Genomic DNA, 22,881 nt, shown 5'->3' on the forward strand with positions numbered 1-22,881 from the left:
TGGGTGACTGTGTGTGGCTGGTGTTTGAGCCGTCGTTCTGATGTGTTCTCTGATTACATCATGGGTGTTTGCTGTTTCCGTACTGCATGCTTTTTTTTGTGCGTTGGTGCATGTATTGCTGTGATGATCCGTTGTGATGTTTGATGCATATGATTGAAATGTCTGTTTGTATTTGTTGTTTACTTTATCCTGTAGTAGTCTGATCTTATCTTCCCCCCGTAGATTTGTTTTTAGATGTGTGTTTGATTTAAAGGTTATGCTTTACCATAAAGAAAATGTTTTTTTTCAAACAACTTGGAAAGCTATTGCTGGGGAATGGATTTAACTGTATCTCCAGTGTGAGTCGTATCCAACCATTGATCCTGCCAATGGTTTCCATCATGGCCCCATCCTATTGAGGACTCTACTTTTCCGCACGCAGCGATATAATCATACACTCAGCCGCAACCACAATTAAATGTCATTGACGCAGAATCCCTGAACTGTATTTTCCGCCTGAAGATTTACAGATACAAAATTAAAGCCTTACAGTCTCTTAATTCATAATAAATATGAATCATAGCATCATAAATGAGGTGGAAACGAAAGTCTTCCACAGATGAGTCGTCCACTTGGGTGTCCCAGTCATGTCCGAGTTAAGCGCTATGTACTTTGTGTGTGTGTGTGTGTGTGTGTGTGTGTGTGTGTGTGTGTGTGTGTGTGTGTGTGTGTGTGTGTCTGGTATCGGGGTCAACTTTTGCGGGGGGCTTTGCGTGGCCGACTCCGTGGTCCGCCCACCAAAGGCTGACCCCAGGGACCTCACACGCTATATGCCACACGTGCAGACGCAAATAAGAAAATCTGCATTAACTTTATTCTTCGAGTGGGAGCGGCGAGTAGGAAAACATGAACAATAGCGTTCAATCCATTGGAAAACGAGAGGAGCCTCTCTGCCCAGGGGCTCTCCTGGCTCCTCAACAGACATGTCAGCTCATCAGCCGCTACCACCACCACTTCCACCACCACCACGTACTCTCTGTCTCCTCGCTGCTTCCAGGGCCAAGACGTCCCGCTTGAAGCTCCTCATTAGCGTCTCTTGATGCACCGAGGTGGCCTCCATCTGTTGCAGACTTTCCCCCTTTAAGTCTTGCGTCGTGAAGTCCTGGCGAGACATCCTTGGGACCACACTTTCTGTGATGCAGCAACCCCAGTCTCTGTGGCGGATGATGGGGTGATGGAAGAGGTTCTTACGGGTGGTGCTTTGCTTGGTCTGTCATGTCGTCCGTCGATAAATCCAATCCAAAGCGTTTTACTGCGGACCATATGGTTTCAGGATACAGTAATGTCCCTTGTAAAATTTGACGAGTTTCTCTGTGTTTATAAGAGCTTGGGCTTTTTGGCGACTGCGAGAGATCTATCAGAGTAAGAATTGCCCAATGGCTACGGAGTTAATGAGTGATCCACCGTCATGACCTCATGGGCTTGGAGGAGAGACTCAGCCAGAGTTTCCCAAGTCCCTGGTAAAACGAAGGGACTCAAAGTGGTTAGAAAGGAGCGCATTGGCACGGCGGTGGAGAGAATGATCGTTATCATTATTTAAGGATTGCCTGAAAACTCTCTTCCAAGGGGAGAATAATGCAGCCATCTGCATGTCCACACGGATCTCCAGTCAGTGCTGGGGCTAAACCGTGCTGGGCATGTTGAGTTCATCTGGCCGTTATTACTCTGTAGGGGACGTTAAGCTTTCGACAGAACAAATGGTGCGTGAAAAATGCTCTAAATCCATTGGATTAGTATGATTTAAATGCTATATCCTACATTCTATGCTACTTTTTCCAAGTGGTCCCATTTATTATGTTTTCCCCAGATCATGTCGTCTGATGCAAATAGAGATCCGACACAAATCTCCCCCCTGTGTTTGGGACAAAGAGATATTTAGAGAAACCCTTTCTGTTGGAAAGACTCGAGGCTGGAGCAGACCATCCGTCCCAAATGGCTTTCTTCAGCTGAGGAAACTATTGAGCTATCAAGTGATGGATGCTATCTGCAGGACCTTGGACCTGTTCCTAGAGCAGCTAGAGGACAAACTGGGATAGAAAGTACACAAAACGTCCCCGTCCCCCCCGCCAAACCTCGGTCCAATCGAACCTCTTATTATTATCTCCTCGGTGTAATCATCCCCTCGTGCTTCATTCGCCTCTCTCTCTCTCTCTCTCTCTCTCTCTCTCTCTCTCTCTCTCTCTCTCTCTCGGGCCAGGGACCTGTCATTGGCTCAGAAGTCTTTTTTTTCAAATCCACGTCAACCGCAAGCCTCCAAAGTCACATTGGAAGCTTTCAGTAAGGTCCCGTTTGAAGGCAGGGGGAATATTGATGTCCATGCTTTTGTCAACGTTCATTCAGCGTTCCAAAAAGAGTGGGCCGTGTCTTGGCCGGGGGGACAATTTTTATATTGAGAACGGATAGGAATCCGACCACTGCGGGTTGTATGATTATATCTTAGGTTTTCTAAAGTGGTTCTGAGCTGAGTGTTTGATTGCGTTTGTCGTGCGGAATAACCACATTCATAACATCGAAGGGGGAATTATTTTTACAGGCAAGGGAAAAAAAGATATATCCGAATGACTTATTTGCTTTGTAAAGACATTTCCTTGACATGTCAATAGGTTTCTCTCAGGCTATTTCTGTGAGTTGGATTTTAGGGTGCCCTGAGTGATTTTCTTCAAGCCACACGCCAGACTCTGGTGTGATTGATGTTGACAGCCGTAGATGAATTATCCTCCTCTTCCTCCCTCTCGCAGGCATATTGTGGTCTGTGGTCATATTACTCTCGAAAGTGTCTCCAACTTCCTCAAAGACTTCCTACACAAGGACAGGGATGATGTCAATGTAGAAATTGTTTTTCTCCATAAGTAAGTGCACAAATCTCTCTCCCCCCTCACAACCCCCCCCCCCCCCCAAGCCGTCCAAACGTATTTACGACCTCTAACGCAACAATTCAAAAATACAAGATTCAGAGTGCATGTACTGTGGTGTAACTGGATATGAACATACATAGCCGTGCCCCTGTTCACCGTCTGACCGCTTCTTGTCTCTCTTGTGTGACAGTATTTCCCCTAATCTTGAGCTGGAAGCCTTGTTCAAACGCCACTTTACCCAAGTGGAGTTCTACCAGGGATCTGTTCTCAACCCTCATGATCTAGCAAGAGTGAAGGTACCTTCAGAGACGTCTGAGACACACATCCCAGGGTCTGCATGTATAGGAGGGTTTCATGTGATGTCACGCACATTCCCAGCCACCATCTTGGTACCTTTTTACCGTTAGAATTAGAATAATAACAACTGATCGCTTTGCTTTTCTGCAATGTTTGGTCAAGAACTACCAAGATGGCGTGCTTGAACTTATTTGATGGATTCCATTTTTGAATCCCTCCTGTACTGTTTTGGGCTGTATGTGAGATAGCTGACCTATAAATACATATCATGCTTTTAATAATAAGAATAGTAACAGTGTTGTGGAGGCCGATTTAGTCAATGGATTAATGGTGTCCGGCACCCGGCCGAAACGTACTGGGTTCGATCTCCAAAGTCTGCAGTGTACCTATAGGCAACCCCGGCCGTGTTAATGCCTTGCTTGTCCTGTTGAACCAGGACCACAATAGTAGTAGTAAATCAGAACGGTAACGGCCAAGACAACCGAAACAACATGACAGCTGTGATGTTTACTTAATCGTCGTTGTTATGATATATTGTCAGATCGATAGTTTGCTATACTCGCATTAAATGCATAATGTTCCAACTCAAAATGATGTGTTTTGATTTAGAACTAAGCCAATAGCAAATGTCCATGATGTATGTCAAGATGTTGAAATCAATGAACTGTCAGAGTTGTAAATGTGTGTTTCGCATTCTGCGTCTGTCTCCGTTTATTCTTGCTCTCTGGGCTAGATCGAGTCTGCAGATGCCTGCTTAATTCTAGCCAATAAATACTGTGCAGATCCAGATGCAGAGGATGCATCGAACATAATGAGGTATGACATCCACTGAATTGAACAAAAACAGACTAGGATCTGCCAACAAAAATCACTTTTTTGCTAACCTCCTCAATGTTTCTCTCAATCTACAGGGTCATTTCGATCAAGAACTATCATCCCAGAATCAGAATAATCACACAAATGTTGCAATACCATAACAAGGTACATTTGATCATTGATTTCTATGTTCATATATAAACGCTTTGGTCAAACATCCTTGCTAAGATTGATACGGTTATTTTGCACTTATTTACTTGTATGCAAATCAGTTTTGTTTTTCATTTTGTAACATGGCTTTAAAAGTGTAGTGTGTAGGATTTAGGGACAGCAGTGAGTTTGCAGATTGAGCTTGTGTTCGGTCAGTGTCCTGAACCTGGCAGCCCGTCTGAACTTCCTAGTCTGGGGAGGAAGACGGCCCTATAGACGCTTCTCTCCAATATTGTGATTTTGGGCTGCAGATTCGCTCTGTCAATGTAACACATTATACCTTCTGGATATTGTGTCTCATTAGCATTAGCATAACACTTTCAAACTTTCAGTATCGCCTTCATTAAATCTGTAACCATAGTAACTTCTTTATATACATTATCCATACCATGAATCGATTATTTATAGAGAGCACCAAAGCTTACTGTGAGTCCAAAGCTCACTTATACGTTATGTTTAGTATAATGTCAAAGTTTGCTTATTCAAATTGAAACTTTTTTATTTTATATTCTGTTGCAGCATTGTTCTAAGGAATGTGTTTCCTGTTAGTTTGCATAACAACAGTTAACATCCGATTATCAGAGCAGATATTTAGACATCATGTTTGAAAATGATCCGGGGCCTGTTTCAGTTGGTCGTTTATTAACTTTCCACCATGATGCTGTTGCTGGTTTCTCTCTCCTCTGTCCGTCTCCTGTCTCCGTGCGCAGGCCCATCTGTTGAACATCCCCAGTTGGAACTGGAGAGAGGGTGATGATGCCATATGTCTGGCTGAGCTGAAGGCAGGCTTCATAGCCCAGAGTTGTCTGGCCCAAGGCCTGTCTACCATGCTAGCCAACCTCTTCTCTATGAGGTCCTTCATCGAGGTATACCACAAATTCCCGCTCCCACTGTACCCCGTATGTTCGATATATAGATACGATCAGGGGCGAAGTTCTTGTTACAGGAGTCGATTTATTTACATATGGTAGTCATGTATATATATATTCCTTTTTTTGTTCTCAGAGCACTTTTTTCATGCTTCAGACAGGCACTTGGTAAATCTGTTTTTTGATCTAGTCTGGTTTCAGTCAGATGGAAAGGCTTTATCATGGGACAAGTGGTACATATAATGCAAAACTTTGACAGCTCTGTTCCGCTGGAGCCGAACGAGTCTTTCCAAGCGTTTTTTTTCTATCTGTCCATCTGTCACTCTATAAAAAACAAATAAAGAAAATGGCACATCAAATCAGACATTTCTCAGACATTTCTCTGCTCAGTGTTCCCTGATGCTTCCCTGGTGATAATAAAGAGGTGTAAGTTGTATAGGAGAACAGGTTCTCATGTCCTCAAGAGGATGAATCTCTTTATAAGGACCAGGGGCCACTGGTGGCGGGGCCAAACATCTGCTGGCCGCATTGATCCACACTCTCCCCCTCCACCGCGACCCCCCCACCTCCCTCAAGTCTCCGGTGTTTGAAGTCCTCAGGTTGCATGTTCACTCTCACATATGATCCTTTCTGGCTCCAGATTGAAGAAGACACATGGCAGAAGTATTACCTGGAAGGAGTCGCCAATGAGATGTACACCGAGTATCTGTCCAATGCCTTCGTGGGCTTGTCCTTCCCTACAGTCTGTGAGTAAGTACCCCTCCGTTTGTGTTGAGGTGAAAGGTCGCCTGTCGTTCGGCTGTGAGGGCCCAGCGTGTCTACGTCGAAGTATACGATTGATCGTAAGGAACTGGGTTCAAACTCCGATATGCACAGTCTGTAGTCTAGGCATCCTTGAGCAAAATGCAAGTAGTTGTGCCTGCAAGGTGTTGATAGGGATCTGGAAAAAGTGAGTGACGATTTTGTCCAAATTTGAGTTATACACTTCACTAACCCGATGACTTCCACTCTGTGTTTCTCTTGCAGACTTTGTTATGTGAAGCTGAAGCTGTTGCTAATTGCCATCGAATACAAGTCGGAGCAGAGAGAGAGCAGGTTCGTTTGCTGGACCATGATTATGAATGTCTTACTATGGTTATATTATTTCATTCATTTTGTCTCCTTCCCTTTACTTTTTTGCCAAAACCCTTATCAGTGTTTTCCCTTGTAGCGCACAGCCTTTGGTTTTACCCGTATGTTTAAAGTTATTGTCTCGATTTGGTTTGAGTTTGGTTTTACTAAGGCACTAATTCAGTGTTAATATGCCATCCTCAACCAAAAGTGACTTAACCCAAAACAATTGGACCAAAGGATACAAAGACAACTTTATGTGTATATGTTGTGGTCAGGTGACAACAACATGAAGCATTGTAACTCTAACATCATCCATAATCCGTGACAAACACTAACAATAACATGATTTTCATGATAAATAACCTGTTCAACAAGGATTATTTAAAGTCACACGTGTCCATTCTATACCTGTTGCTTGTATATTTCACTCATTATGTATTGACACATCCATTCAGGCGTAGTTGATACAGGCTTATGGCACTTGGTATGTTTTATTTGTTGTTGCTTCCTTAAATATCCCACCACAGTACATTTTCACACTTGGCCAAACCAGCTCTTTTGAATCCAGTGTAATGCACTGAAAGTAGAATATATGAAATATCAACATACACATACATGTTATTAACTTGTACATTAGCATTAGTCTTTTATCTTCTTCACTGTATCTTTTTTTTTTCCGTAACATATAGTGCCACTATTCTCAGTGCCATTAACTTTGTCTAATTGACAAAGGTAGCCAGAACTAAATTGAACTCTATGGCGATCATTACATTTCAAGGTGTATGGAACTGCACAACACAACTCAATATCACATTAGCTCAGCAGAAGCTACACACACCACATTACACAAGGAGAGAATATCAATGACCGTGCATGATATTCTCTTGTTCTGTGTCAATGACTTGTGTTTCATTTGAGATTCTTGTGTCTTGTCATTTGCAGAAGCCGAAAGCGGTATGCCCTCTACCCTCTATGTCACTACCAAACCTCTGAACCCCTTCTTCATCACTTTAAGGCTTCTGGCTTTGGGAATCCCCCAGTCCTGGTCCCCTCCCCCCCACCCCCCCCCCCCCCCACACCCCTCCTTCCATTCTATCTATATGAACAGGAGTCTGATTGTGTTTGCTAACTTCTTCATGGTGTCCTGTGTTGCGAAAAGCAAAGCACTAACTTCTTTGCAGGCAGAGAGAGAATAGTGAACGTTGCTTTGTAGAAGGGCAGTTTGTTCGTCTCCCTGTTGTCGATGTACAGAGGTCCACTCCCACACCCCCGCCATATTATCTCCCTCCCACTGCAAACTGAATTTTTACTTTTGTTCTCTATCCGCCTTTTTTTTTATTTCGGTAATCTCTATGTCTCACGTGGCTTTAAGTTCTCCTCTCCTTGTTTCCCCTCATTATTTCTCGTCTTTATGGTTCTTTTCTGTTGTCACTAAAAAACTAAACAAATAATGTAATCTGGGTGACTACAGATCAGATAATTGGATGTAACGTCTGCCATGCATAACATCGGCATGCCTTTTTGATTGGGTGATACAACTAATGTTACCACCATGCCTCCCGTTTGTCCTCAGAAAAGGCATGAGGACAAACTTCGGATAGTTCAATATTTATCCAAAATGAAACCCAACAACCGTGGCCACATTTATCTTTACAAAAATGCCTCCATCTATATTCATGTACATCTTTACGTGTAGCACATTTCTTCCCTGCATCTAATCACCTTTCTACGTCACTCGTGAGTGTGTGTGTGTGTGTGTGTGTGTGTGTGTGTGTGCGTGTGCGTGTGCTTGTGCGTATGTGTGTCTGCAAGTGCACGTTCAAGTGCAAGAATGCATTATCTATCCCCCCCACCACCGCCCATCACACGTCTCTGGAGTAGATGTCCCCCTTTGAGGTCACTTCCTGTCAGTTTGGTGTTTGAGAAACAGTCCAACTGCACAGAAGTTACTGCAACCGTCTGCATCCACGTACCTGTTCCTCTCTCCCTCTCGCCGCTTCCACTTCCTGTCTGTCTGTCTGTCTGACCAGCGCGTCTCTGTCCGGTCACTGTACCGGGTCACTGTACCGGGTCACTGTACCGGGTCACCGCATGCTGTGAGCACGCCACAGCAGCCGCTCCACGCTTGCCTTTTTGTTGCTCAAATTATGAGTTTTTTACTTTCAGACGTGGTGGGTTTTATTTTTGGCCAGTTGAACGGAACGCTGTTTAAAACAACAACAACTGCGTTTATTGCCGAGACAGGGGAAATCTCAGATTTGGGCAGCAATGTTTTGTCTCCTCGTGATGTTTCTTGTACAATTGGTTTAGTTTTCTTTGAAAGGCATGCAGAGTGAAATGCACAAGTCTTGTTTTTTGATTTTGGGAGCCATTGAATTAATTTCCAGCGGTTAAAGATAATGTATGAATGCACAATTACCTCTTTGAGATATTACATTGCAGATCATTAATTCAATTGCTCCCGGAATGTTGTACTTACTTAACAAAAGCTTTTTGGGAGCCCAGAGGAAAGAAAGAGAGGCTTTTAGTTTTCCTTAAACATTACCTTAACCTAAAAAGAAAGGGGATGTTAACATATAGACACCAACATTAGAGGTCGAAATAAAAACAAGCACAACCGAAAATACTAACGTAAATCAAATTATCTGTACTAGTAAAACACAGTATTTACAACAAAATTATAATTTGCCACAAAACGGAAAGCCAGCCAATTGTGGGGCAAAACCACCTCTACCACAGCTTCTCTGCAAAACATCCACACTACATATAGTCTCATCTTCTTTTATCCAAAGCAGCTTACAAGTATATTATTCCCCAGCAGTAGATTTAAGTTGTATGGGACGCATTACGAAGGTTGTAGAATCAGATACTTTAACGAAAAAACTTGCCATGCTCTTCTCTTTCTAATGGGCTTCTGGACTTTGGTAGTGTAACCTGATAGCATATGTGTGAATTTCAGTGTGTCCTAGTCTCCCTAGTTCACACTAACTTCATTGATGATGTTTGTTTGTGTGTCTCATGAATCTTGTCATTAGTCTAATTAATGGGGAATGATACAGCCAGTTGCAACAGTTTTGATTTGTTGAACGTAAGCAACCAATCCCGCTTTTAATGTGAAAGAAATGTAACGCGGAGCAGTCATCACTTCCACCATTGTTTTTGTTGTTGTTTACATTCGGTTTCATTGGATAAAGTAGGTTGGGGGTCGCCTCACATATTGTTCAGACGTTCAGTGGCTTTTGAAAGCTTATGTTTTTTGACACGCCATCAGATATATATATATAATCTGATACAAACTGTAGTACAGTTCGCCCAAGTATGCAGTGTTTGCTCAGCTAGGTCGAGGGCTGTTCATTCCCTTGCATTCTCCACCATCAGTAGAACTGTCACGGTGACAACTCTCATATCCTCCGACCACTGATAAAGTCCTGTCTGTGACCCCCGCCAACTGCAACACCCCATAACATGGTTAGTCTAAGTGACCGTACAAATCGATATATATCGACGAATCAATCGTTAAAACACCACTTCATCCGACCGCCATACTCTTGAATTATTTCTCCCTGCTTTGTTTGCCCCCAATCCCTCTTCTTCCTCCTCCTCCTCTTCCTCCATGTTTTGCCCTTCTTCGATCATCCTCCTCCTCTTCTTCCTCATCCACTCTTCATGCTTCACTGCTGTTATGCCAAGACAGCCTCAACCATGAGAATTCAAATTGAAAATGAACAGCTGTGCTGTTCTTTTTATTTTGTTGGATTGATGAGCGTCGGTGACCAAAAGTCAGAGTCGGTTAGCTTTTCTCAGAGTAGCCGCAGACAGCACCACATTTTCAATACTATCAATTTTACAATTTCTTAAAATTGAAAAAATGTTTTTCTCAAATTAAGCCATCCATTCCAAAACCATCAGAACTGTCCTCCAATCAGAACTCCCTATAAGTGTGTGTGTGTACCATTCCTCTTGATTAGCACTGTGCGAGTGTAAATTGGAGGCTGGCCAGGGCAATAATGAGCAAATTTGTGTTGGTTGTTTTTGTTTATTTTTATGATTTCCCAGCATCCTCATCAACCCAGGAAACCACGTCAAACTACAGGAAGGAACTCTGGGGTTCTTTATTGCTAGTGATGCCAAAGAAGTAAAGAGGTAACTGAAAAAAATAAATGTCTATGTTACTTTGGATAAATGCATCCGCCAAATGACGCAATGTAAATGAATAATAGTAGACCTACGAGGTAGACTTAGAGCTAATGATTGTTGTTTATCCAGGGCATTTTTCTACTGCAAAGCTTGCCATGACGACATCACTGACGCTAAACGAATTAAAAAATGTGGCTGCAAACGACGTGAGTATTCCTTTATTAATGATAAATACAGAGCGTATTAATCACTACATTAGTACCCCTCCCCATCACCGCTCACTTGTATCTCATTCATGTTAGGTTGCATGATTAGAATACAATTTTATCCCGCTAACCGTGGCAGGAAACTGATTTGTTTAGTTTGGGTGTGAACATCAATTGACACATTTATATATATATATATCAGTTGATTGTGTATGTATTCCCAACCCCTTGAGTTATATATTTTGAGGTTTGGTAATGTTTTTATTTCAATTGTAATAATTGTTTTGGATTGGCCCATTTCAAAAGTGAAATAACCCTATTAAATGTGTTTTCTAATACATTCATCTAAATATACTTCTGAGAAAGAGAACAAAAAAGTAACATCAATTAACAAATAAAAGCCATAAACATAGCATGTCAGAATAATTTATAAGTCAAAAAAAGACAATGGAAAAGTAGTTTAAAGTTTGATGGCTTGACGGATATAACATTAACATCTAAAAGCCATCAGACACAGAACTGCTCTCTCTCTTACAGATGTCACCCCACCACAGTTAGTCACTTAATTGATTTGAGCTTTTTAGACCTCATGAATAGTTCATTAACCTAAAACGGTTAACTGAAAATGTGTTCCCTCTGTTAAATAGTAAATGATGGCCACTATGCAAGCCATGTTAGTACAATGGTCTTCAATATTTAGCCTTGGTCTGCATGCATTTTGTGAATATTACCTGACCTACATAGAGGAGACATTTGTCAGATCATGTTAGTCCATTATGAATATTGCTGTGTATTCTGAGAAATGTCATCAGCCAAAATAACAATGTAAAAAAAGCTATTATTGAAACCTACCAATTCTTTGTCAAACTAATTAAATAATAATGTCATGTAGATACAACTTCAATAATGATAGTGTATTCATTAGATGATGGAATCACTTGATTAGTTGCCTTTTTAATTCTGTCATTTCTCATGTTAGTATTTTTAAGTGTTCATTTTGGATACAATTCTTGCCAGGTAGATGATTGATCCTTTCCTGCAATTTTTTTGTCTCCTGTTCTTTTCCTGTGTTTTCTTTCTTTCCTTTCCTTTTTTCTGTTCTTTTATTTTCCATCCCTTTCATTTCTTTGGTTCATTTCTCTGTGTACGATCATTGACACTGCTGATGTATTTCCTCCCCTGCTGCCGTTGGAAAACAACACTTGTACTGGTAGTGATTTATTGTGAGTAAAAAGAAAGCAGGTGTCCAATTACCCAGAGTGCAGTGCAAGTGTTTCTCTCTCTTTCTCTCTCTCTGTCTCTCTCTGTGTCTGTCTGTCCGTCTCTATGTCTCTCTCTCTCTCTCGCTCTCTAGCCTACAGTACTCTGCTGTATCTGTGTTGCATGCACCAGTGTAGCTTCTGCATCCCTTTACCCCTGCGTTTCATCCCTACACTGTTCTCAGACCAGACCAACCAAACCCCAAAACAAAACAAAAAACGAAAGCAGCACAAATCCGACCCGCAGTTTCAGCGACTCCGACAGTTGACGTGATTCGAAACGACAAACACAAAGTGATTTCATCCAGTGAGGAGTGCATGAACCCAAGTGTTCCTCCTCTCCATTTGAGGGCGAGCTCATGTAATAGCAGCACCGTATGGAACCCAATCCCCTTCGCCGTGTTGTGTTATTACCTGTTGTTAAGTCCTAAGCCTTGCAGAGGAGTGACTGTTAAGAGAGGGGGGAGAAGGCTGGAAAGTCAAGCCTTTTTTATTTTGGTCTTTTGAGTCAAGTTCCAGGGAGACAGCTGAGCTAAGCCTTAAAACTGCGGAGTAGATAAACAAGGAGCGGTGAGATTTAAATCCTAAATCTGTTGGATGTGATCTGTCGCCGTGCGTATACAGAGAGTGGAAAGTGATTTTTTTTTATATTGCCAAGGAACTAGCACGCCAAAATGTAATCAAAGCAATCTGGTTCATCTTGCCTTCTGATTTCGGGCCCAGTTTACAAAACTCTGGTTCCTCTCTCTGCTCCTGTTAGGTTTCCAGAGAGCATCAGTGGCTTGCGTGATTAAAATACTGTGGCTCCATCTCCCCTGACTTTCAATTCTGACAGTCTATAGAGCTCCATATTTTCCACTAAAGTTTTACAAGCCATATTCTCAGTAGTGTCGTATACAGTCATGAATGGCCACTAGATGGCGGTACCGTGCCAGAGTCAGTCTGTCGACGACATGGAGGTTCTCTTATGACTATTCAGCAAGAATGTAAATGTACAGCTGTGTGTTTGTTTGTATGTGGGATTTTTTGTGCTGTAATGTTACATTTGAAAAAAACACTATTACTTCTACTTGTATTGTTACTTATTTAGCAATTGTTGATGTTTGTTATATAGCCCCTGCATTTCCGCTGTGCTAAAGTTTGTCTTTCAGGAAACAAGGTACAAAGTTGATTCTACATTTTCCAACACGTATAAGATAGGATGAATGTACACTGGTGGTGTGCAGTAATCATTTCACCTTGCACTCTTGCTGAATAGGATAACCGTTGAATTCCGAAGGGTTTACAGTAGTTGTCGTGCTCATTTTTGGGACATTCAACATGGTGCCCCTATGGTCGGATTTAGTATGTTGTAGGATGGTGGATTAGGGTAGCGCACCATAAAAGAAGACCTACACATACTGTCAATCAGGGCTTCTCTCATGTTGAATCCTTCTCTTTAAGGACGTCCTATCATGGACCTTCCCCCAGAAATGTACACATCGTTTTGTTGTTTGTGAGGCCACACAAGTTTACCATCATTGTATTTGCGTGTACTTGTATATGTATATGCGTGTGTATTTGTGTGCGTGTGTGTGTGTTTGTGTGTGTGTCTCTCTGTGTCTGTTCTTTGTCCCCACCTCAAACGTGCGTGGATACGTGTTGTAAACATGAGTGTGTCAGCACCCCCATCCCCTGTGTGTCGTGACTACATCTCAGCATGTACCAGTAGCACCAATACACTCACTCAACATCTCATCTGTCTGCACCTCCTTTTTCCTTGCAAAGGGAGAACAAAAAAAAAAAAAACCTGCACCTTCCATTGCATGCTCCGTGAGATTCTAACATGGCTGTTGTTTTTTTCTGCACGTCGTACAATAACAACCCTGTTTTCCTCCCGGGGCCTTGTTGGTTTATGACTCCCACTCTATGGCCCCCACGCCATTCTCTCCTTATAAAACTTTCTTTAAACATACACACCCCAGCAGTTGACCGCTCGCAACGCTGCCCTCCAGCGATGTGTGGCTGTGTCTCTGTGTAAAGTATGTGGGTGGAGTGCCGGATAGACAGGAGGGCATGTGTTTGATTCCCAGCCGAGAGGCGCCGGGTTCGAACCTTCATTTCCCCGAGACGTGTTGTAAAAAAATTCAAAAAGACAATGCTAACACAATTTCAATTGTATTCTTAAAGTATTGAATAGTCCTAAAAGAGTAGTCAAATAGCACATTGTGCGCTTGCACCGTGCCAGAGAGAGAAGGTGTGCGTGTCGGATGGGAACAGGGGCTCTGTGGTCGTACCTAGAGTCCCAGCACTCTGGAGAGACTGTCCTCTGTGACTTTCACCCCCACTCCCCCTGGGGCCAGGGCTAACAGACACACAAACAAATGCATACACACACACACGCGCGCGCGCACACACACACACACACATACACACACAAAAACACGCATATACTGTATATATTTCAGTCCCTCTAAACAAAGTCCTGAGGACTAAAAGTGTGTCAACACACACACACACACACACACACACACACACACACACACACACACACACACACACACACACACACACACACACACACACACACACACACACACAACGACACACACCCCCTTGCCAAGGGGGGAGGGGGTGTGTGTGGAAGCCGCAGGTTCGATCCCAGCATGATTCGACACAAAGTAGTGTAGTGGGATGCTATTGGAGAGGTCTGCTAACACAGCTGCATGATGGGACACAGGTACGTTATCCGCATCGTTAAACCACCGGATACATAAAGGATGTACAAGATGTATTGAATATTCTGTTTGCTGCTGAAGACATTGCCCCCCCACTGCCCCTCTCCCATGCCTTCTGAATGCTATCCATCTCTCCCCTTCCTTTCCCGCCCTTGTCCCTCTCCAACCTTTTACCCCCGTCTCCCCCCTCTGCCATGGTTTGACCTCTTGACATCCTGTTGCATTGAGCTGCAGTCGCACACGGATCTCTTTCTGTCAATAGAATCCAGCGTTAACAACACAAAGAACTCCACACATATCAGTGGATAATACGATCATAAGTAAATATGTACATGTTCTGCCGCTTAATAATGATACACATATGAGCAAGGAATGATTGCTGAAAGCATCCACTAAAATTATATGTACAGTAACCATCTATACGGATTGAGGCAGTTCCCTATGTGCTATGAACACCACGCTGGTTTCTTGACAAGAGAACCACGTCTGTGGCCACAGACGGGCAGACAGACAGACAGACAGACAGGTGGACGATGGTGGTGACGCGGGCTTTACTCCTCCTTTTTTAATGAAATGACCTGTCTCTACCCCCCCCCCCCCCCCCGATTCCAGGATGTCCCTTATTTTCTCCTCTATGCCATTAACCTGCTGCTTCTCCTCCTTCTCCTCTCACCCCCACCCCCACTACCACCACCACCACCTCTTCCTCCTCCTCCTCCTCCTCCTCCACCACCTCCGCCTGATCCGACCACGTAGCCAAGATGTCCATCTGCAAGCGAATGAAACTGGCATGTTGTTTTGATTGCGGCCGCTCAGCGACCGAGTGCTCGTGCATGTCAGGCAGTGTACATAGTAACGCGGACAGCCTGCAGCGGGCCTACCCCCTTTCCTCTGTCTCTGTTCATGATTGCGCAACCACCTTACGTGCCTGTAAGTTTACACCGCCCACCCCCCCCCCACCCCCACCCCCACCCCCCTTTGCCCCCCAAGAAACATGCTGTGTGTGTCATGACGTTACGAGTCGATGGTGTGTGCGTGTGTGAACGTGTGTGTGCGTGTGTCCATGTTCCATGCGATGGTTGTGGTGTGTGTGTGTGTGTGTGTATGTGTGTGTGTGTGTGTGTGTGTGTGTGTGTCCATGTTCCATGTGATGTGTGTGTGTCTGTCTGCGTGTTTGTTTGTGTGTGCGTGCGTCCTTGTGTAGTGTACGTATGTGTTGCTATAAATGCAGTGTGCATAGTTCATATTTTCATATTTTCGTGGCTTACATATATGTATGTATTTATCTATTTCTCGGTCTATCTCTATATTTCTCTCTGTCCATCTGTGGCTGTTTTCAACAGCCATACGTTTGAGCATTTGAACAATCATATATATGAGATATATCTATATATATGTATATATAGATCTAAAGTAAACACTTATCAAGTGTTTATTTAGATAAAAAATGTTTGCCTCTCACTTGGTACATCGCTTTTTGTATTATGTTTGCGGTCAGCGTTTGATGAAAATTTCCTTCAGTTTATTTCTGCTCTCATTTTTCATTCTTCCTCGAGTGACTTTTGTCGTGGTTGTATGAGTTCTTTGCTGTGGTGTGGCTCTACTTTAGCTGTTAGCTACTGCATGCCGTGTCAGTCCAGCAGTTTGGTGACTAGTGCTATAATGCTTATGTCTCTAATGGTGTTGTGATGGTGTCTTCAAAAAAGCTAATAATTTTTTTATAGAATGTTCCGCAGGGATAAAATTGGAAAACAATTATATTATATAGGTGCTTAAATTTTGGGGAACCTCCATTTTATTTAATTTTTTTCCTTTTTCACATTTAAATATTGTTTTGGGCTTTTAATTTACATTATTTACATGACTGAACACGTAAGCCAATTATTTGTATTCTTTATTCTGGAGATCACCACATTACAATTCAAAAATTGGATTATGAATATTTTAATTGTCTAGCGCTATTTCAAGCCTCATAAATATTCAAGCTCTTACAATGACAAAAAATCTATTCATAAGCTAACAATTACCGTGAGAGATAGCACATTATTTAGGTAGATCACACCAAATAACGTACAATCAAACTTTTTTGTCTCTGTTTTTAAACCGTTCTATTACGTTCGGCAGAAAAAGCCAAGCGAATCAACCCTTATTGGTTTATCAGATACAATTGTAAATCAGCAAAGCAGTTTTTTTTCCAACAGTCACACAAAACACGTTAACCACAACTTTAGTGCTTGCCCAGAAAGGTGGTGCTGGTTAAGGAGAGAGAGGGATAGAGAGAGAAAGACAGAGTGAGATGGATCAGCAGAGACGAAGAAACCATGAGAGGGGGAGAGAGAGAGGGAGAGGGGGGGGAGTATGGTGCGATAGAAAAGGGAAGAAGAGGAGAGCTGTGGGAAGCAGGAAGAGTGGAATCCTCCCCCTGTAGTTAAAACCAGAGCAGAAGATCGACGAGATGTGAAACCTTAAGTAAAGAGTAGAGGAAAAAAAGACATTGGCACGATGAAATGAAAAAGGTCAGGTAAAAAGTAAATCCTCCTCCTTCTCACCCACTTTTCCTCTTCGTTGGACGAGAGTGGACGTGGAAATACTAAATTGTCTGTCAATTAGACATGGCAGCAGCAGGCACCGGCTATCACAGTGGCTGAAATCAGACGTGCAGATCTGATTTCCTCTCCCACATTCTCCCACCGTCCGACGGCTCAGCCCGGATTAGTGTCAAACGTGGCTCGATCGCTTTGGCTAGGCTGCTCTCTCTCTTCCTCTCTCTCTACCTCTCTCTACCACTCTCTCCCTCTCCCTCGTTCTCTCCTAGTAGTTTGGGATCGGTGCTGATACCCCTCGGTACCAATTACCGCCCATTACATGCTTGCTGATCCCCTCCTTACCCCACACCCCACCCCCTCAACCCCCTGTAGGATATCCGGAAGAAAAGGCCCCTCTGTCCACCTCTCTCTCTCTCTCTCTCTCTCTCTCTCTCTCTCTCTCTCTCTCTCTCTCTCTCTCTGTCGATCTCTCTGTCACTCTCTCTGTCTCTCCGTCTCTCTCTGTCGCTGTCTCCCCCCTTCTCTCTCTCTCTCTCTCTCTCTGTCTCTCTCTCTCTGTTTATCTGTTTCTCTCTCTCTGTCTATCTCTCTCTCTCTCCGTCTCTCTCGCCCTCTGTCTGTCTCTGTCTCTATCTCTCTGTAAGCCTGCTCTGTCTTACAGTTTGTCTCCTTTACAGCCTAGCTTACTTACTAGCACAGTGGCCTTATAGGAAGGTTGCTGCTCCTCTTTGTCTTCGGTGAACAGCTGCACCTATTTAATTTTTTTCACCAGCACACAGAGTAATACGTCTGGTTTCCAGGAGGATTTTCTAATCTAACTGTAAATCTGGAGCAGATTCTTTACTCTGAAGCGGCACTTGGATAATTGATCTCTTGGAAACTTCTTGATTTTTTTGTCCTTCGTTTGTTTCAGTGCCTCTACCACTTAGCTCCATGTACCGGCACACTTAGTATAACTCGGACCACACACACAGGACAGGGAACAATGCAGGGCTACTGTCTCGCTGGCTGAACCCTAGTACACAATTGGTCTTTATGGTTTTCAGTGGTATGGATTTCAGATTATTTTTAATAAATAGCATATGTAGAGGATACAGAAGATACTATTGTTTTCAACCACTTTTTCTTGGTAATACTCATTTTACAATGACACAAGTCCAAAAATATACAGCTACAAGTTCAGGCAGCAAAAAAGGAAAAAGTTACAACTGCCATCATGCTAGATGAGTTTAGGCGGAGACAGAACATTGGAAGAGATAATCTAGACTAACTTTAACCATGTTATTACAATTGACACTTTTTAAGTCTGAAACCAGAGATGGTGCTTACACAAAATAGAAGATAACATTCACTACATGAATACCCCATGGGAAATGAAGGAATAGGATAGTTAATATTGAAACTAGGCACGTTTAATATTGAGCACAAGCTAGCTTAGCATAGCTACACCATGTGACATCCTATCGTGGTGCTGGCCCAGCATGGTTAAGTGTGTGTAGGAGTCCCCCACAGAGCTGGGGGTTATGGAGCTTAGTGTAGCGCAGAATGTTCCAACACACACGGGTCAGTCAGATCTGGACCCCCGTGGTCTCGCGGCGGTCACTTAGCCTCGAAGGCTGGAGGCTGAAGGCCTTTTCGCTGGGGACGTATGCTAGGACATACTGGCCACCGTATGTGGATTTGTCTGTGTGTGAGTGTGTGTGTGTGTGTGTCCGCATATGTTATTGTTTGTGCGTGTACACTTCTGTACCAGTGCCTACACATGTACTGTGTGTGTCGTGCATGTCTTCAGCGGCTGACCTTATCCGTGCCGACATGGAAATTATGTTTGCGTTTTCATCTCGCCAGCCCGCCTGGTCCGTCAGCAAACCTGTCCTGACAGCTGCTGTCCACCAGCACCCCCCCCCCCCCCCACCTTCTCTCCCCCCTGATCCCCTATAGCATAGTGCCGCTACATGCTAGCCAGTTAGCCTAGCCTAGCCCTACCTCCTCGGCGGAGCGCAGGCAGATCGCTAGAGACAGATGCCAGGACCGCTCTGTGGCTCTCTGTACGAGAGGAGGGGTGGGGGGTCATAGGTCACCCAAGAGCTTTCACTGTGACCTTCACCATCGGGGTAGAGTGGCTATCTGCTGTGGTGCACCAGCTTACATCGCTTCATGTCTTAAGTACGGGACAGAACACCCATTATGTTGGCTCTGTAGTACCCAAACAGGGGTTTGTTATAGTACCCAGATACTGGCAGAAGGCATCATCCTCGGTCAGAGCTCCCTGATTACACACAGCATAGCGAGAGGGAGAGGCTTGTGGGTTTGGAACATTGTGTTTCCTCTAATTCTGTGAATGAAAACCAGAGACACACAAATCTAAAGAAGTTCTTTGTTATCGTGTCTGTTGTTGGCCAGTTTTCCCGATTTTGCTTTTGCGATCTATTGTTTTAATGGCAGTCGTTCCTATTGTCGTTGTTGTTGTTGTTGTTGTTGTTGTTAAGTTGTTGTTGTTGTTGTGGTGGTGGTGGTTGGGTGTTGTCATTGTATTTATTATTGCTTTAGTAGTTGTCGTGACGATAGTCCAGAGCCACTGTCACTCTCATGGAGCTCAGAATGTTCAGGAATCCTCTGGGTGAAATCCAGCCATCGCAAATACATACACATTATAAGAATATAAAGATATAATAAAACCTAAAACTAAACACGTAACCAACTCAGTTTTTCTATTTTCAAACTACTAAGACTAAGACTAACACACTCAAACTTAAATCATGGCTGGCCCCCCAGACTGCTTTCTACGCTCGGTAACACTTCATTTCATTCATCTTCTTGTATCGTTTTATTTATACTGCACCACCACTTCATCCTTCATCATCTCAATGACCATGCCAACATTTAAAGTATGCCTTTGACTAATAACTGTTTCATCACTGTCTATAAAAAAACAATGTGTTGTTATGTTTTTATTTCCTCATTATGTTGTTTCATTCACCCCGATTATGGTTGCGTTTCCTCTTTTTTTTTTGTGTCTCTGTGTATATCCTCATCTTCTCTACCTCCATGTAACCTACCACTTGTCTTTGCACTCTCCTCAGCCAAATATAAGTATAATGGATATGTCACATCAAGTAAGTCTGTTCTTCTGTCCCTCCACCTTCCCCCCCCTCCCCCCTCTTCATCATGCCTTAGCTCCCCCACCCAGTGTTCAGGCATGTGGTGTCGCTATGTGGTGTTGAACTTTATTATTAATAACGAAATTGCTGCTATGGTTGTTTTTTCTTTGCTCTGTTTTAACTTTATAGCTCTAAAAATATTTACAGACATGCTCTTCTGTCTGTCCCTGAAGCAAAGCTAATAGTAAAATATTAATGTCATGTAATTTAAGTGGGAATAAATGGAGTTGTAATTGTATATAACGTCTTTATCAAGGTAGTTAAGGGTGTAAAAGGGTGACACAGTAGTTGGGGTTGATTTAAGGGGTCACGTTTGTAATTCTACATTTCGTTTTAATTTTCTGTTCATTTTTTATTCCCGCCATAATGTGTAGGTGTTTGAAATATTTTCTTTGTATTGTGCTGCTTCTAGCAGCAGATGGCGCTACAACACCAGGCAACAGTGGGGGTCAGAAAGAGGCTGGTGTTCGGTTCAAAGCTGATTGCAATTTAGGTAAATTTTCAAGAGTTGACAGAATAGGTGTTAAAAACTTTTCGACTAACAGTGAAGTATCAATGTTAGCTTAAAAAGTTGAATTCTCTCTGTAAATGATAGTTTTAGCCTAAGTATCCTATGTTATAATCTCTGTTCTTTTCTTTGGTTTTTCTGTCGAAAAAATCGCTTCGGTCGGTTTTTTCAAATTTTCTGGTTATTTTTTCTTTGAGGGGCTTTTTGAATGTCACGCTTTCATTTTTTTGTACATATGACGGCCATTATAGATACAGACAAGACAAGTTATATTCAAAAAAATGAAACAAATCCCTTCAACGTCTGTTTTGCAACTAATGCAGACGATGATGCTGAACACAATCCTCGCCCTGGATGCCCATGTGGAGAAAGTAAACATTTGTCTCGATGTTTATTGGTTTCATCATCATCGTCCGGTTTCTAACCACTGGTCGCCACAGCGATCCGACCCCAGATCCAATATGGCTTTGCATGGACAGCGGTGGCGGCGCTCTTGCTGCTATCACGTGATTAGCGTTTCAACAAAGGGACAGTTGCCGTCTGCGGTTGTTCCGAGTGCGCGCGGGTGGACCTGCCAGGGTGGCTGAGCGCGCTCTAAACACTGCGCGTGTTTGACAAGGGCCAGATGAATCCACGAGCTATCGGTGGCGCTCCTTGAATCAAGGAGGCAGCTGACGGCTGGGATAAACGTCTGTTTATATCGCTCCGGGGCCCCACTGGCGACGCTCTCTCTCCATTTCTACCTACCTATCACCGGCCACAAACAACCAACCCATCGAACCGAACCGAACAACCCGTTCAAACTGCAAGACGAGCGCTTGTGCTCACGACTCGGTGAAGACGACTGTTGTCTGACCTTTCCCCCTTCCTAGTTTCGACCGTTTCTTTACCCTTGAGTTGGCGCAAAGCTTATGGTTATGTATAATGGTTCAATTAGATGTTTATGTATTCTTAAATAGCAGGCTATATTGAACAATTGTATATGAGCACTAAAGATATCTAAAGAAAAATAAAGGAATAAAATAAAAATCATCTAAATAATAATCATAAATAATTGTTTTATGAACTTGTTAGCTGTATATAAAAGTATACAATAGTAGTAGTTACATTAAAAAATATATTGAATTTGGTTTTATGTAATTGCATTATGCATAATATTGTAATGTATTTATGTCGTGAATTTATTTTGTTAGATAATACTAATAATAATATTAAATTAACAATGTCAGTATTTAGTCAAATTCAAAATACACATTGTGTCACTAGCACTTTTATGCTTATGTATATTAACAATAACCTTGTTCCCTTTTGATATAGGGTCAAAATAAATAATTGTAAAGTATTGCTAACCACTAAACATCTAAAACGTTATACATAAACCTGTATTCTGGTATTTTTATCTAACATATATATGTATCTAATCCATCAATTTAATAAAAGAACAGATCTTATCTCACTCTCACTATTCTCCATTGTTCGACAGTAAAGGAGGAGGTTAGGCCATCCTATCAAAACCGATCGATTAAAATCACCAACTGCTCCTCTGCCGCCACCGCCATCACCTCCTCAAACACATTCCACCACAACTCCACGCACCACCACCTCCAGGAGCCCTTCGTCAGTCCGGGCACCGTCCCCCTCGTTAATAACCGCAAAGGAAGCCTGCTCCCAGCGGGGGCCGGGGCAGGGGCAGCGGGTGAGCCGTCGCGGCTGAGGCTCAGTATCCCCGGGGCGGGGGGGGACGGAAGGCCACGCAGGTCCCTGCTGCTGGCCAAGGGCCGGCTCAACCGGACGCTCAGTCTGCCAGTGAAATACCGCTACCATCCCAGTAATGCCATGCTGCTTGATCACAGTAGGCCCTGTAGGTCTCTTTTTCTTCTTTCATCTGCTTGGTGTGTGGGGGAGGGTGCAGGGGAGTGGGTGCATCAGACAGTAACTCTGCCATTTTGTGTTGTTGCTGTTGTTTGCTGTAAGAGGGGTTTTCTTAACCGTACGTTCAGGCTGCTTTGGAGCGAGCAACCCTTACTGCTGCTGTTGTTGCTGCTGTTGATGCTGCTACGCATGGTGTCTGTCAACATAGCAAGTCCTTGAGCGGTTGTGTGTGTGTATGCAACTGTATTGCATTCAGTTTCCTTATTTTAATTAGTT

The 22,881-nt window shown here is 43.1% G+C and overlaps 1 protein-coding gene across 20 annotated transcripts in view; it reads left to right on the forward strand.

Annotated features, from left to right (window-relative positions):
• Positions 1–22,881, forward strand: part of kcnma1a (potassium large conductance calcium-activated channel, subfamily M, alpha member 1a) — a 150,162-nt gene that overhangs the window by 93,570 nt on the left and 33,711 nt on the right. For 8 of the 20 annotated variants that reach the window (XM_030378373.1, XM_030378372.1, XM_030378392.1 and 5 more), the window contains 13 exons: positions 2,778–2,888; positions 3,085–3,190; positions 3,925–4,007; positions 4,103–4,172; positions 4,928–5,083; positions 5,727–5,836; positions 6,113–6,181; positions 10,256–10,342; positions 10,466–10,542; positions 11,757–11,765; positions 15,275–15,448; positions 20,148–20,180; positions 20,638–20,718. In XM_030378373.1, coding sequence (XP_030234233.1) covers positions 2,778–2,888; positions 3,085–3,190; positions 3,925–4,007; positions 4,103–4,172; positions 4,928–5,083; positions 5,727–5,836; positions 6,113–6,181; positions 10,256–10,342; positions 10,466–10,542; positions 11,757–11,765; positions 15,275–15,448; positions 20,148–20,180; positions 20,638–20,718 — 1,166 coding nt within the window. The remainder of the gene's footprint in view (positions 1–2,777; positions 2,889–3,084; positions 3,191–3,924; positions 4,008–4,102; positions 4,173–4,927; positions 5,084–5,726; positions 5,837–6,112; positions 6,182–10,255; positions 10,343–10,465; positions 10,543–11,756; positions 11,766–15,274; positions 15,449–20,147; positions 20,181–20,637; positions 20,719–22,881) is intronic. The other 12 variants (XM_030378381.1, XM_030378383.1, XM_030378388.1 and 9 more) reach the window with 4 other exon arrangements.

The sequence above is a fragment of the Gadus morhua genome, chromosome 15 (genome assembly GCF_902167405.1).
Source record: "Gadus morhua chromosome 15, gadMor3.0, whole genome shotgun sequence".
Taxonomy (NCBI): domain Eukaryota; kingdom Metazoa; phylum Chordata; class Actinopteri; order Gadiformes; family Gadidae; genus Gadus; species Gadus morhua.